The 15,884-nt window shown below is 41.0% G+C and overlaps 1 protein-coding gene across 6 annotated transcripts in view; it reads left to right on the forward strand.

Annotated features, from left to right (window-relative positions):
- The window catches only part of EFL1 (elongation factor like GTPase 1), a 155,584-nt gene that overhangs the window by 114,581 nt on the left and 25,119 nt on the right, over positions 1-15,884 (forward strand). For all 6 annotated transcript variants that reach the window (XM_073304081.1, XM_073304079.1, XM_073304078.1 and 3 more), the window contains 2 exons: positions 1,930-2,077; positions 10,586-11,598. In XM_073304081.1, the coding sequence (XP_073160182.1) occupies positions 1,930-2,077; positions 10,586-11,598 (1,161 nt within the window). The remainder of the gene's footprint in view (positions 1-1,929; positions 2,078-10,585; positions 11,599-15,884) is intronic.

Genomic DNA, 15,884 nt, shown 5'->3' on the forward strand with positions numbered 1-15,884 from the left:
TGGAAGTGTTCTGGATTGAAATTTTCTAGATCCACTGAGTTTAGGGGTGGGTCCATCATTAATCCATTTATACTAACACATTAAGACTTTATCTTGTGTAAAACTCTTTCTTACTTGAAAACATTAAGTAAATGTGATTGTGGCACTGCAAAGTATTTTTGGTAGGAAGATGTTCAGATCAATTTCAGTAATGTTGTGTAGCTCTAACAGTTACCACTCGGATGTTTTTAGAAAGAAGTTTCCTTTTAATCTGCTCTGAAATGGCATCTGTGTTTTAATTTGGAGAAAATTATTGTTGTTAATAAATATAATTATTGATAACTGTCCCTGCAAATGTTTGCACTGGGTGCAAGTCCTGCACATACAATGGAAGTCCTGCACATCTTCATGTAGAATTTCCATTAGCTCTCAACACAAGTCCACCTACTTATCTGTTCCTGAGGAGCCAGTTGCTAAAGACGCTGAACAAAAACCTGCAATCCTAGGGCATATGGCCTGAAGAAACTCCCCCTCATTTTTTTTCCATGTTTGCAGTTTATCCAGCTTCCCACGTTGTCTTGTACATTTATGAACTTAGCATAAATGAGTAAAGTCATATTTATTTTAATAACCTCTGGGAGCAGACAACAAACAGGATGTCAAACTCTTCCTTGGAATATGAACATTTGATCATAGAAAATCAGTGTGTATTCTGTGCCTTGTATGTCAAGTAAGAAAAGAGAAAAACAATTAAAGCTTTCAAATTGTATTAATTACATTATGAAAATCTATTGACACATATGAAATACTGATTTAAAAAAATTCTGCGCACAACTACAGCATACACCTGCCATGCCTCCCTCATATGGAGGGTTATTCCCTAATTTTCCATTAATTTTAAGACAGTTCTGTTCTTAAAGCATCTTCCTCTTAAAAAATTTGTTATGTATTTCACACAAAATAATGAAAATCTCATAGTTAGGGGAGTTTTCCATTTTTCGGAATATCACAGCTTGATAACTCTGAGTATTTTCCAGTTTGTGTATTTAAATCCTTTCTGTGCTTCCTTCAATCTTACTCCCTTCCAGTAGTGCTTTTGGAAGATTTCTGTTTGGATATTAGTAACAATGATACAGTATTATTTAAATTTGAGTACTTTTCGTAGCATCATATAGGTTTGCAAGTAGAGTTTTGCAAATCATTTTTTGTGTGTATAGTTTAAATTAGCTTTTAGTAAATAAGTGGTCGTGGTACTTTTTGACACATCAAAATGTATCTATTTAGCATTGTATATATTATCTTTTGACAATCAGTACAAATAAGGGGCCAAATCCTGAGGTTCTTGATCAGTTTTTACTTAGTTCATAATCAGTGGTAAGTAAGGACCTCAGGACCGAGTTCAGGGTATTCAAGTGTTGCTAAACTTGGCTTGGGTAGAAATCCATTTCTTTTTTCTTTTTTTTTTTAATTTCAACAAATAATATTGATGTTTATTTTTAAGTATTTTTATTTTTATTTAAATTTTCACAGTTACGGGAAATTATAGGTCGGACAGACTATAATAATTTAATGACAGTAAATGCTGAGATTCAAAAAGTTAAAGCTTTATAACAATCAAAGCACAAACTGTCAACATATACAAAGTAAATAACCTTAAATAAAACTCTGTTTTCAAGCAACATTTTTCTTCCTTTGCCTGTCTGTAAATTTTGATCATCATCATAATAGTTTTTCATCGGTTTGAATGCATACGGTGAAATCAACTGTTAACAGCATTTACTGATAAAAAATTTCTAATCCTCCCCTAATCAGTTTTATGTATTTATTCTGTTGGTGCTATCTTAAAAAGTATCCTCTAGATTTTTCTCTTTGCCCCAAAATATGTCCTGATACAAATATTTGTTTCCTCAATAGTAGTTTATTAAGAGTGGTTTATTTCTATCTTCCTAGGTGAGATGCCTCAGTTGGTCAGAGGAATGAAGCTTTTAAACCAAGCTGACCCATGTGTCCAAGTTTTAATCCAGGAGACAGGAGAGCATGTATTAGTTACAGCAGGAGAAGTCCATCTCCAGCGCTGCTTGGATGACTTGAAAGAAAGGTTAGGAGGGGAAAAAAGAAATATTTCAGGTTCAAGGGCTTTGTGTGGTATTTCTCAGTCAGTTAACTGTGATTAATTTTCTGGTGAGGTTGAAGCCTCCTCAGCCAAGACTTTTTGCACTACTGTTGGATCATAAATATAAATTTTAATAGCTATAAAATTATCTACAACTGAAAATGCCACTGACTTCCTACTCATGCATGGCTTAAACACCTTTTTGGCAGGTTATTTCTCTGCAGAAGTAATAAATTGCAGTAGTTTCAGAGTTTCATTCTGAATTGTAGTAAACATTCTGTACCAAAAAAAAATGGTTCGGAAGATGGTTAGGTTTCAGAGTTCAGTCCTCTAGAGTCAAGAAATAACAAAGCCTGGGGCTGCACATGCACCCTTAACTCTGCTCCCTTGTGCAGAAGACAGTTTTTAATTGCATTAACCTATGCTATTTCTCATATACTATATGTCACTGAACTTTCTCCAGTCTTAGAGACACATGTTAAGAATCTTGTTTTATTTCTTCTTTTTTTTACTCCTACGCTATTTGCATTCCCCCGTATACCTTACTTGACTCAGACTTTTTCTCTAAGGTTATGTCTAGACTTACAGTGATGTGCAGTGTACGTACACTGCACAGCTCCCTTAGCACGAGTATAAATAACAGTGTAGATGGTGAGGTACTGCTTAGGCAAACAGAGTAAAGGCATGCCAGAACCTTAGGATGTATACCCTACATGGCTCATTGCACGCTCAACCCCTGCTTCCACATCTGTGCTGCTAGTTTTAGCAGTGTAGTGTCCCGTTGTCTGAGTCCTTCCCCACTACAGGGAAAGGAGATGACAGAGCCTTTGCCTGTTGCAGTGAAAGACTCAGGCAGCAGGGAGAGGCAGCAGGAAAAGGCTCCAACAGCTCCCCACAGCCAGAGCCTTTTCCCGCTGCCTAGTGCCAGAGCCTTTCACTTCCACTTGTGGCTGCACGCAACAGTGTGGACGCAGCCTGTTTTTCACTGTGGCATGTAGCTACACGTATTGAACATGCCACTGCCAGCGTAGACAAAGCCTAAGGTGTGTTTTATTAGTAATGTCAGCACCCACATAATTGCACTTCCTTTTCTTTTAAATCAGCAGCACAACCTGCCTTAGGTGCAGTTCAGGAAATGAGACTATTACTATGATGCTAATTTAGGGCCCTGGGCCCATTCCGACTCCTATCAAAGCCTATTTCCATTTGATTCTTATGGAAGTTGGAATGGCCCATAGTTATAAAATTAGATGACATATACACATTTTTTACTATTACTCTCTGTTATACAGCTTGCGTTGTAGGTTATCTATAAGTATGATTCAGTATGCACTTTTCACCAGATCACCCAAAGGGGCCTTCAGTGAGGGCTATCATTCTGAACAGCCAAAATAGCTAGAGGTAGATAAGTCCCAAGAACTTTTTTCGTAATGGCGAAAGTTTTTACTTGTGCTTGTGTTAAACTTTACTCTCCTACTGAAAATAGGCTAAACTGTTTTTGCTGAATATTAAAAGAAGAAGAAGAAGAAGAAAATCACCTTTTGAGCAAAAAGCGAGTCTGGGAAACTTTAATTAGAAAGTTTCTAGTTTCCTTCTAGAAAGTTTCAGAAAGTTTCTGATCTGGATGATGGGATGGATTGCACCCTCAGCAAGTTTGCGGATGACACTAAACTGGCGGGAAAGGTAGATATGCTGGAGGGCAGGGATAGGGTCCAGAGTGACCTAGACAAATTTGGAGGATCAGGCCAAAAGAATTCTGTTGAGGTTCAACAAGGACAAGTGCAGAGTCCTGCACTTAAGACGGAAGAAACTCATGGACTGCTACAGGCTGGCTAAGCAGCAGTTTTGCAGAAAAGGAGCTGGGGATTACAGTGGTCAAGAAGCTGGATATGAGTCAACAGTGTGCCCTTGTTGCCAAGAAGGCTAACGGCATATTGGGCGCATTAGTAGTAGCATTGCCATCAGATTGAGGGAAGTGATTATTCCCCTCTATTCAGCACTGGTGAGGCCACATTTGGAGTATTGCATCCAGTTTTGGGCCCCCCACTACAGAAAGGATACGGACAAATTGGAGAGAGACCAGCAAAGGGCAACGAAAATGATTAGGGGGTTGGGGCACATGATTTATGAGGAGAGGCTGGGCTTATTTAATCTGCAGAAGAGAAGAGTGAGGGGGGATTTGATAGTAGCCTTCATCTACCCAAAGTGGGGTACCAAAGAGGATGCAGCTAGGCTGTTCTCAATGGTGGCAGATGACAAAACAAGGAGCAATGGTATCAAGTTGCAGTGGGTGAGGTGTAGGTTGGATATTAGGAAAAACTATTTCACTAGGAGGGTGGTGAAGCACTGGACTGGGTTACCTAGGGAGGTGGTGGAATCTCCATCCTTAGAGGTTTTTGAGGCCTGGCTTGACAAAGTCCTGACTGGGATGATGTAGTTGAGGTTCGTCCTGCTTTGAGCAGGGGGGTGGACTAGATGACCTCCTGAGGTCTCTTCCAACCCTAATCTTCTATGATTCTATGAAAGATAAAAGTTTTATGAATGACTGACTGAAAAAAAGTCAGAATAGAAACATTCATGTAACCATAACTGTAGCAGTAACTTTCATTCTCACTATTATTCATGGCTAAGATTCTAACGAAAAAGCAATGTGTAGAAGATAACACTAAGAAAAAATAATCCCTATTTATTTTGGATTTTGTTTGTGTTAATTTCTCTCTTATTACATAATCCAAATTTAATATGTATGGTAGATGGAAAATAAACTTTAGCATGAAAGCTTCAGCATCAAAACATTTTTATAGCTTTTTCAACTCTTTCTACTCTTTTTGTTCTTTCTAATATTTCAGAGCCTTACAGATATAAGGGCTCAGCCTTGTAGTCACTTACACACAAGTATTTTACTTTCTTATTCACATGTGTTGGTATGTGTGTGTAGGATCAGGTTAATATTTCCAAAGCTGATTTCCTATTTGTTAAACAGTATTTAATTTGTAAAACAGAGATGTTTGCTAACCTCACAAGGTTGATGGGAGGATCAATGATTTAAATGTACATTCAAAATATAAGTGTTACGGTATTTTTCCCTCCCATATTACCCCAATATGCAGCAAAGAGCAAAAATTATCTTGACTGTTTTCTGTTACAGTTTTGTAGTACTTTCCTTTTCTAAGATATTTGTCTTTCTTTTTTTTAATCAATGTTAGTTGAACTCTGGAAGCAATTTCTTTAAGAAAATTGCTGCTGTACAGCCAGGAGAATTTAGGATAAGTCCCATTGCTTATCAATGAGACTTAGCCTCCTAAGTACCTGTGCAGTTTTTGAAAATAGGATTTAGGCTCCGAAGTCACTTAGTCATTTTGAATCCTTATCCTATATATTGATTGCAATAAATATGGATCTAAAAGGAAATTGGCCTATATCTGTGGCAATGTACAGAAAAGAGATTTAAAAGTCTGGAGATTAAAAGGAAATTCTAAGTGACTGAGTCTCACAGAACAGAATCTCCATCATGGAGGCTATGATGTAACATTGTTAGTCGAACTTTTCAAATCTGGAAAACAAAATTTAGTTTTCTAATTATATATTTAGAGACCCAGATAAAAAGGGCACTAATTTTCAAAGATGCTGAACTGTCATGGACGCCAGTGGGAGCTCAGCATCTTTGAAAATCAAACCACTTTTGTTCAAGTGCTTAAATATGTATTCAGGAGCCTAATTTTAAGAATCCATGTTTCAAAGTTTTAGTAATTGCTTTTATTTTCTTTCCTATTTAGCTGAGTTTATAGACTAACATATCAGATCTTTCCAGGAGACTCACTATCGCAGTTAATGTTTCGCATTTTTTCTACTTTATAGTGGTTTCATTTCTGTAGAACTTTTCAAGTATCTTAAAGCACTTTTCAGAATAACAGCCATGTTAGTCTGTATTCGCAAAAAGAAAAGGAGTACTTGTGGCACCTTAGAGACTAACCAATTTATTTGAGCATGAGCTTTCGTGAGCTATCCGATGAAGTGAGCTGTAGCTCACGAAAGCTCATGCTCAAATAAATTGGTTAGTCTCTAAGGTGCCACAAGTACTCCTTTTCTTAAAGCACTTTACAAACAGTAAAAAGTTAAGCCTCACATCATCCTTAAGATGTAATTATCCCCATTTTACAGATGGGAATCTGAGGCATAGATTGTGTGTATTACTCGTGACGCTGGAAGTCTGTGAAAAAGATGGAAATAAAATGTGGATTTTCTGGCTTTTAGTCCTGTGCTTTAGATGGTCTCTCCTCTTTTATTTTAACCTAGTTGTTAATGAAAGTTCCTAGAAGAACGGTCTAGTGATGAAAGCGCAGTGCCAGGAATTAGAAGGACTGGATTTTATCTAAATCTAATACAGATTAGGAGAGAGGCCTCTATCTCTGCCACAAAGAGGTACAAGTGCTGGAAAGCACTTGAAAACTAGGCTATGGCTAAACTAGAGAGCTTATAGTGATGCAGCTGCACCGCTCTAAGCTCTCTAGTGTAGCCGCTCTAAGCCAACAGGAGAGAGCTCTCCCATCAGCTTAATTACACCAGCCCTCGGGAGTGGCAATAGTTATGTCAGAGGGAGAAGCTCTCTCGCCAGCATAGTGCTGTCCAAACCGCTGTTTAAGTCAGCGTAAATTATGTTGCTCAGGGGGTGGCTAATTCACACTGTGAGCGACATAATTTATGTCGACTTAAGCTGTAGTGTAGCCATAGACTTAATGTTGTATATTTCACTATGTCTGGAGATCGTATTGACTCATCTGTGTTTCTTTAGAGTTATCATTTATAAAGCATTTATCTCAGATGCAAACAGATGTGCCTCTCTATTCTCCTTGATTCTTCCTACCACGCAACAGGGACCCAAACTGAGAATGGTATTGAAGAAAATGTACATTTTTAAATGGCATGTGCACTAATATAAGAAAAGTGCTGGAGGGTTGCCATTCCTGTCATTTTATATGATTTAAAGCTTAATCTTGTAAGTGCTCTAAAATCCAAATGGTTACTCTGATTACTTTGAAACTTGGTGTACCTGTTGGGGTAGCATTAGTGGTCCACATTTGGGGTTATTTGACTGAGTTGTTCATGAGTTGCAGGGCTCCCCCCAAAATCAGTTTCACTTTGCTACCTTGTACAGTTAACCTCATAGGTACTAATGACTAGATGAATCACAGACCTCTAGATGGCTGTGAAATCATCCTTCAATTAACATAACTAAGGAGAAGTTAATCACAAGCCCTTACCTAGGAGAGAAGGAATTTTGGACTGAGTGGCTGGAAGTTGCTACAATTTGAGAGTCATTGGTAGCAACTTCATTCCAGGGGGAAAGTAATCAAAGACTTTGGGGAGAAATAATTAGACATGTGAATGCTTTCTGGGAGAGGAGGGGCATTAGATGGTAGGGGAAGAGGTATTGGGGAAGAGAGATTTGGGGCTACAATGACGGGAGGAAGACAAATGGGATGTTAGGGGAGCTGAGAGTGGTTAGGGACTCAGATGAGGGAGGCATTGCACCCCAACCACCTTCCACACCAGCTCTGCCAGTGTACCTCAACCCTCTGCACTGCTAGTACACCCCAGGCATCCTTCATTGGCTGCTTCGGGTGTACTAGCTCTTCCAGGGCACCCCAACCACCCTACATTGCACAACTCTGCCAGTTGTACCTCAACCATCTTGCCCCCCAACTCTCTGTACCCTCCAGGTCTCCCAGTGCACCCCATCATCCATGCATCCTAACCAACCTGCACCCTTAGCTCTGCCAGTGCACCCCAACCCACCAGCTCTGCCAATAAGCTCCAACCCAGGCATTCCAAAGCTATGCCAGGGCACCCCAACTACCCTGCTCCCCAACCTGCCTGGAACCTCACAGCTCTGCCCGTGCTCTGGATCCTTATTATTAGGGGAATGTAAAAAATGTGCTCTTTCCTGTGATAGCATTTGCCTCATACCACCACATCCAATGTTTTGTAGGCTTAGAATCTTTTCATCTGACTTAATTTAAGGCATTATCACCTTCTAGTGAGAAAGCATTATAATGGAAGTCCTTAGACCGAAGGTAAAAATATTGAATTTAGTGCTGGTTGTCTCAGTGATGCTGTGCTTCATTTCAGGTTCCACTGAAGCAACCATCCTGGCACTTTATATTCATGCTTGGATGCAGAGCAAACTCACACACAATCCTGGTCAGACTCTCTTTTTTTCCCCCAAGAGATCCTTACCCTGTGGATTCCTGACTTTTGGCAGATACCAGTTGTTTCTGAAAAATCTGTTTCAAAACAACTTCCAATGCAAGGAATTGCAAGGAATTGCATGTGAAGGTTCAGTACGAGACCTAATCAAAAAATTTAAACACACCACCATTGCCGGTCAAAGGGAAAGGGTCAATATGCATTAAGGATAAATCTCTCTGCCCTCAAGGCTTGGCTATGTTTATTTGGAGTAAACTGTATCAGAGTCCCCAAATTTATATAATCCACACAGAGTAAAATGGAGGAGTCAACTGTTACTCAAGGTGCTCAAAATTGATAATTTAACTGTGACCCTTCTCTTTGGGTATACCTTCTTTAGTGCAGAGTCCCACCTTAATTTACTTGCATTGTGATTACTGGGTACCGGTCAGTAGTGGGGTTACTGACTCAGTTAGGGTTGATCTGTCTGGGACTTTGATGCTGAAGCACGTTTTCTTTCTGATCATTGAACTAGAATCAAGGATTAGAAAAGTTTTTACTGGTCCTGAAAGCATTAGTACTGGTCCCACAAAAGTGCATTTTTGCCCAGGCAAATCATAACCCACTGGGTCTTTAAATCTTGCATATCATCTAATACATTAATTTTTCATTATCTTGTTGAATATTATGTGTATAATATTTCTTAGTAGTTTCATGAAGTTTTGTTTAAGTATAATTTCTTGTCTGAGAAAATTACAAGTGGCAGTTTGAGTCCCGTGATGCTTCTGACATTATAAGCATTTTTCTTTGTGCCTTCAAAAGCTGCTACAAGCACCCAAGATTGAAAAGAGGTGAAGGTTTTCATGGAGAATACTCTCCAAGAAAATGAATTAATGGAAGCTAAATCTGAAAAGAAATGTCCATTCATTATTATTTTGGTGGTGAACGATATATTGGCACTTCAATAACTGTGCTTATAAATGTTTTATGAGCATACTGTGATGTTGCTGAAATTTCTTTTAACTCGGACTAGTTGTTTCCTGCTTTGCCCTTGCTCTGCTCTGTTTGTCTTTTGCTTACAAAACACCTTTTTTGAGCTGTATACAGCAACACTCATTAATTTATAAAAAGTCCTTTTCAGAGCATATCTTCAAACTCTTACCCTAAAATAATTACTTGCATAAAGATTTCTGAGATGCTGAGTAGCAGAGAAGAACAGAAACAGCATAATGGGCAGATGGAAGCTGAGCTGCTGGGTTTAGATGATTTTTTCCTTTCTTTTGATATCTGAAAGTATTGATTAAACTTTTCAATAGATTTTAATTATGATTAATTAATAAATGAATTATTAATCAACACCCTGACCCACTGTATCCCCACCCTTGCTGCTCTGTTTTTCTGTGACCTGATGAAGGCAATGATCAAAAACTTGCCTTTCTTCACGTAGTCCAATAAAGGGGTTCACCAACAGCTTGGTGGTATTTTTATTGTATTTTGATTTTTAGAACCCTCATCAAAAACCTTTCCCTTTTTTAACATTCTGGACTCTTATTTTAGGAGCTGTAGTAATAGGTTATTGGCATTCCTGCTGCTGTGTAAAGGTTTAGTATTTTTCTGTAGTGTGTCAAATTTATTTTAATTATTTCCTGTAGTTACATTCTATGTTGTTGTGTCTGACAATCTTGTGTGGTCGTCTTCTTGCTTATACAAGAAGGCCACTTGAAACCATTTATTTGCTTTCAGATGTTTTCCATTTAGAGCTACTGTATAATATAATGTTGTTCACTTGAAATGTATTAGTTAAGGGATTTTTGTATAACTGAACAAGTAAGCATAGAAGAGATTGTTACTAACTTCTAGCGTCAGAGCAGTGCTTTATGAAATATGTTTTGGACTAGATTATGATCTGATCTATGGGTCTGCAAGAGGGAGAGGTGGCTAAGACGCTTTCCACTTCCTAATCATAGTCCTTGCATGCAGGGAGCAAGGCTAATACCCACAGTGGTAATCACCTCCCAGAATGGCATAGGGAGATGGCCTCGCGCCTCTCCACAAGAGCTAATTAAGCTTGCCCAATTTTATCTTTTAAAAAATATCACAGTGTCCATGCTTTCTTTTTGAAGTGCAGTGCCTTCGGGCACTGCCATTGTGGATGTGCTTTTGCACCAACTCTACCGCAGCCAGAAGCCAAAATGCCACAATCTGGCCCTTTTTTAGTAATTGGGTTTATTTATGGATATTTGCTTCACAATATAGAGCATTATTTTAAGAAGTTTATAAACTAATATTTTTACAATTTTTTTGTAGGTTTGCAAAGATACAAATTAGTGTATCAGAACCAATTATCCCATTCAGGGAGACAATAACAAGACCCCCAAAAGTTGACATGGTGAATGAGGAAATAGGAAAACAGCAGAAAGTCGCAGTCATACACCAGGCTAAAGAGGACCAGAATAAAATCCCTGAAGGAGTTCAGGTTGATTCTGATGGCCTCATAACAATGTCTACCCCAAATAAATATGCCACTCTCAGTGTAAGAGCCATGCCACTTCCAGAAGAGGTAACTCAACTCCTTGAAGAAAACAGTGACTTAATTCGTACTATGGAGCAGTTCAACTCATCTTTGAATGACGATAAAAAAATGCATGAAATTAATCAAAAGATCCTTGACAGCATCCAGGAATTTAAACAAAAATTAGAGCAAAATCTGCAAGGAAGAAGGTGGAGAAATGCTGTTGATCAGATCTGGTCATTTGGCCCACGGAAATGTGGGCCTAATATTCTGTTAAGTAAATGTGAAGGCTACAAAAAAACTGTGTGGCAATGCCTTGATAAGACTACTAAAGAAGTGAGTAAATATCGCGATTTTGACAACAGCATAGTAAGTGGGTTTCAGTTGGCGACGCTTTCAGGTCCCATGTGTGAAGAACCTCTCATGGGTGTCTGTTTTATAGTGGAGAAATGGGACATGAGTAAAGCAGAAGAGCAAATGTCAGCTAATAGGCAGGATTCAGAGGAATTGGATGCTACAGAACAGACAAAAAATGAAGACAAAGTCACCTCTCTGTCAAGTAGTTATACCACTGAATCATCCAGCGAAAATAAAGAACTCCAAGATAGCTGTCAAGGTAGTCTAAATTCATCTGAGAAATCAAGCAAACGCAAGGGGGAAACTTTGCTTGCAGATTGTTATGGCCCTTTCTCTGGACAACTAATTGCCACCATGAAGGAAGCTTGTCGTTACGCGTTACAAGTGAAACCACAGAGACTTATGGCAGCCATGTACACGTGTGAAATTATGGCCACTGCAGAAGTTCTAGGTAAGAAAGAACTGGGCGGCGGGGCTGCAGAGCTGCGGCTGCCTGTCCTGGCGCTCTGGGCGGCGGGGCTGCAGAGCTGCGGCTGCCTGTCCTGGCGCTCTGGGCGGCGGGGCTGCAGAGCTGCGGCTGCCTGTCCTGGCGCTCTGGGCGGCGGGGCTGCAGAGCTGCGGCTGCCTGTCCTGGCGCTCTGGGCGGCGGGGCTGCAGAGCTGCGGCTGCCTGTCCTGGCGCTCTGGGCGGCGGGGCTGCAGAGCTGCGGCTGCCTGTCCTGGCGCTCTGGGCGGCGGGGCTGCAGAGCTGCGGCTGCCTGTCCTGGCGCTCTGGGCGGCGGGGCTGCAGAGCTGCGGCTGCCTGTCCTGGCGCTCCGGGCGGCGCGGTAAGGGAGCAGTGGGGGTTGGCTAGAATGCAGGGGAGTTTCGGGGAGGGTGATCAGGGAGCGGGGGTGTGGATGGGAGTGGGGTGCGGTAAGGGAGCAGTGGGGGTTGGCTAGAATGCAGGGGAGTTTCGGGGAGGGTGATCAGGGAGCGGGGGTGTGGATGGGAGTGGGGTGGTCAGAGGGCGGGGAACGGGGGAGGTTGAATGGGGGCAGCGGTTGGGGGGGCAGTCAGGAAGGAGAGGGTGGGTTGGATTGGGTGGCGGGGGGCAGTCAGGGGCAGGAGTTCCAGGGGTGGTCAGAGGACAGGGAGAAGGGGTGGTTGGATAGGGCAGGAGTCCTGGGGGGGGCAATCAGGGGACAGGGAGCGAGGGAGGCGGATGGGGCAGGAGTCCTGGGCGGGGCTGTTAGGGGTGAGAAGCGGGGGGGGTCAGTTAGGGGGTGGGGGCCAGGCCACGCCTGGCTGTTTGGGGAGGCTCAGCCTCCCCTAACCGGCCCTCCATACAATTTCGGAAACCCGACGTGGCCCTCAGGCCAAAAAGTTTGCCCACCCCTGCATTAGACTGTGTCAGAAAGCTTAACTTAATTAAAAGTTTTACCAGAAGTATTTTATAATTGTCCAGTTGATGACTGCCATGAATCTCTGGTTCTCTAATAGAGATTAGAAAAATTGAAATTTTGAAATTTTTCATACTGAAAAATTACAAAAGATCTTTATGCATTTGCATCATACAGCAATAGGAATATATTATGCTTCTGGAGACGCCAGGTGAAAGCATTCATTGTCTGACAAGAATTAAATTGCAGCTTTAATAGGCGCACAAATATTTAAAATACTGTTTCACAATTTAAATGTTTATGCTTTTGTGGTATCCAAGAGGCAGCGAGCGCTAAATATAAAGCTGAAATCATGCTTCAAAAGATTGAAAGGAAATGTCTCCTTGCTGTAAACGGAGTCAAGTCTTGATTGTAGGTCCCAGGTCCCCATTGATTTAAGAAGTTAAAATAATCAGTGGTGTATTTAGGTAGGATAGCAGGAAAAGTAAGATAAAAAGGGAATTCTACACCCTTCTTCATATCCAGTTGGGTAGCTTTTTCTGCCTTTTTTTTTTTAAACCTTCACTTTTCTCCCACTAGTGTGTAAATTACTCATTTGGCAAACCCATTGAATGCAAACCTGTGTAATTGATATTACTTTATTACTTACACCATTTTATGACCTACTTTCATCACCATTTGTTGCTTCTGATTTTGACCCAGAGATTTCCATGGGAGTTGCAGCCACTTACTGATGTAATGAATTTGGCCCAGTACATTCAGGTTATATTTAAACTAACTTTTCATTGCCCCAAAGCCACAAATGTATCTACTTTGACTAAGTACAAACTACTGCTCACAAGTGAAGCCACACACAATACTTTAAAATAGAGTTAAGGTTGTAAATAGATATAGGTTGGTAGCAGTTATACAAAACAAACTCATTTCATGAGCAAAACATGAGAATGAATGTGTGTGGTAGTAGTTAGTGAAGAGAGATGCTTTGGATTTAGGTAGTGCTTTGTATACCTCTCATACTTCCGTTTGGTGCAAGAGACACTCTGAGATCCAAAAGCCTGGAATAGGTCTCATACACGGGAGGAGGCACACAACAAACTTAACATAAAAGTGTGTCTCTCCATAAAAGTGTATTATGAAATATGACTTTCATATGTAATAATGTAGCTTTTATAACTTAATCTGTTCTGTGCATATAAGACCTCACATCAAAGCAAGAGATACTTATGAACATAAATGGGTAATTTCAGCCACCCATCTTCCTCTTCTGCAGACTGCCCATGTACAACAGAACTGGTATAGTCCTGCTGGATGCTGAGGTGTATGCACATGCCCAGCAGTGTGCCCTGCTCCGTGCAAGCTTCCCATGCAGCAGAATGCAGCATGTGGGTGAGACTGGGGCATCTGCGACAGTTGCTGATTCAGATCCTCCTGTCATTCACCCCGTGGCATCCCCCACTTCCACCCTGACAGCCTCCTGCTTGCATATCTCCTCAGTGTCCATTTTGTCTACTTGAGTTGAGTGCTAGATAATGGAAATTGGCCAAAATGGACTGAAATGGCTAATAATGCTATTAAGAAAGATGGGAAAGTTGGAGAAGAGAGTGAGTGAGTTTTAAAAATGAGATGAAACAACTCCTGACGTTATGTAAGAGCAATTTTATATTTTTCAGTGTAGCCCTGGAAATAATTTCAGACTTTTCCAACAAATGCATGTTTTAGAAGTATTACCCATTACTGCTTCAGCAATATATATTACCTTTTAAAACTTCCTGGTTCCCTGACTACATAAGATTTTAAGTAAATACAGCAATTCTGAAACTATAAATTCAGTGTAATTTACAGGCTTAAGGCTATGTTTTCACTGCCAAAAAAGGTGAGGTTTTTACAGCGAGATAACTAATATACATTAGCTATTTCACTCTCAAATCCTAGTGGAGACAAGGCACAGCCAGTTTTTACCATGATGTAGCTAGGTAAGGTCAAACCTGGATAGGGAGTATTGCATTGATATTGCCAAGGCGCACTGCAGTAAAAACTGCTTGCGCCATGTTTCCACTAGGATTTTACACCCGTTAGCTATCTCGTTGTAAAAGCCCACTGTTTTTGGCAGTGAAGACATTATGAAAATGGGGGGAGGGGCAGAAATATGTTGTAAGCTTGCATATGTCTAATTGAATGAGACTTCATTTTAAATTATATACCTGGCTCTCACAAACACCTTCAAACTTTCCCACAAGCACCTGCTCCTTTCCAGTAGATTGTACTGTATATTTAGTGTTTGATTCCTCTAGGTCATTCACTGCAAAACTCCTTCTATACCCACTTCTCCTCTCTCTTCTGGAAAACTCCAAATACATCGTGGACTTTCTGAGTATCATATGCTCAATGATTATTTAACTGGTGCTCCCTGTTGATATTGCTGTCTTTCTTTTGCACAGCTTCTCTCCTCATTCGTTACTAATGAGGTAATGCTCCTGAACCTGTGACGAATTAAGAGGTTGTTTTTGCTTGAAACCCCAGGACTAAGCTCAGGCTACCAGATTTGCTGCCTCTGGCATGGAACAAGTTCATGGTTCAGTTTCTCTTGACCATTTTGTTGTAAAATCTTTATTTTTATACATTTTCATGCAATTGCAACTTAGAATCTTCCTCCTCCCCTGGATTGGGTAAATAGCAGTGCAGTGATTTCAGCCACCTGGATCTGCTGCTACAGCACCTCCTTGCTGGATGACTCTGCTCCCACTCAGGCATGGCAGAGCTGTCTTGAAAACACTTGCCTTAAATCTAAGCAGTGTTCCCTATGTGAGGCAGCATTTACAAGCACTACAAAGAGTGAATTATGCCCTACTTGTTCCCAGCCAGCCAATCCTCACACTGCTAGAGCATAGGACTTGGAGTCAAACAAACATGTCAGGTCCCCACCCTGCACCGAGGAGCGCCAGTCCATTGCAGAAAAGCCCAATGAGGAGCCTTCGGAGCTTTTGGGGCAAGAGTCAAAGGACCAGGAGCAAGCTATCCGGCCAGCTCAGGGGATAAATCCCACAGGTGACCTGGGCTGGATGGAGAAGAAACCCTGAAATGATCCAGAGGTTCCTCTCCTCCCGTCCCCCACCCCAGATACTAACGTGGATCCTCAGCTCTTTGCGGAAAGAATCAGAACTCCTACACAGCTCCCCTTCCTCCCACTGTGAACCAGGGGATTCTCATGATAATCAGGAGTAAGTTCTGAAAACTCCAGGTCTCAAAAAGGCAAAAGCAAATTTGTCCTTCCCAAGGCAGCGATTAATATTGTTAATGAAGAGGTGAGACGAAAATTAGGGGTTAAAACCCTTCTCCTTTGCCTTCTCCCTAGGAGA

This window comes from Lepidochelys kempii, chromosome 10, assembly GCF_965140265.1.
Source record: "Lepidochelys kempii isolate rLepKem1 chromosome 10, rLepKem1.hap2, whole genome shotgun sequence".
NCBI lineage: Eukaryota > Metazoa > Chordata > Testudines > Cheloniidae > Lepidochelys > Lepidochelys kempii.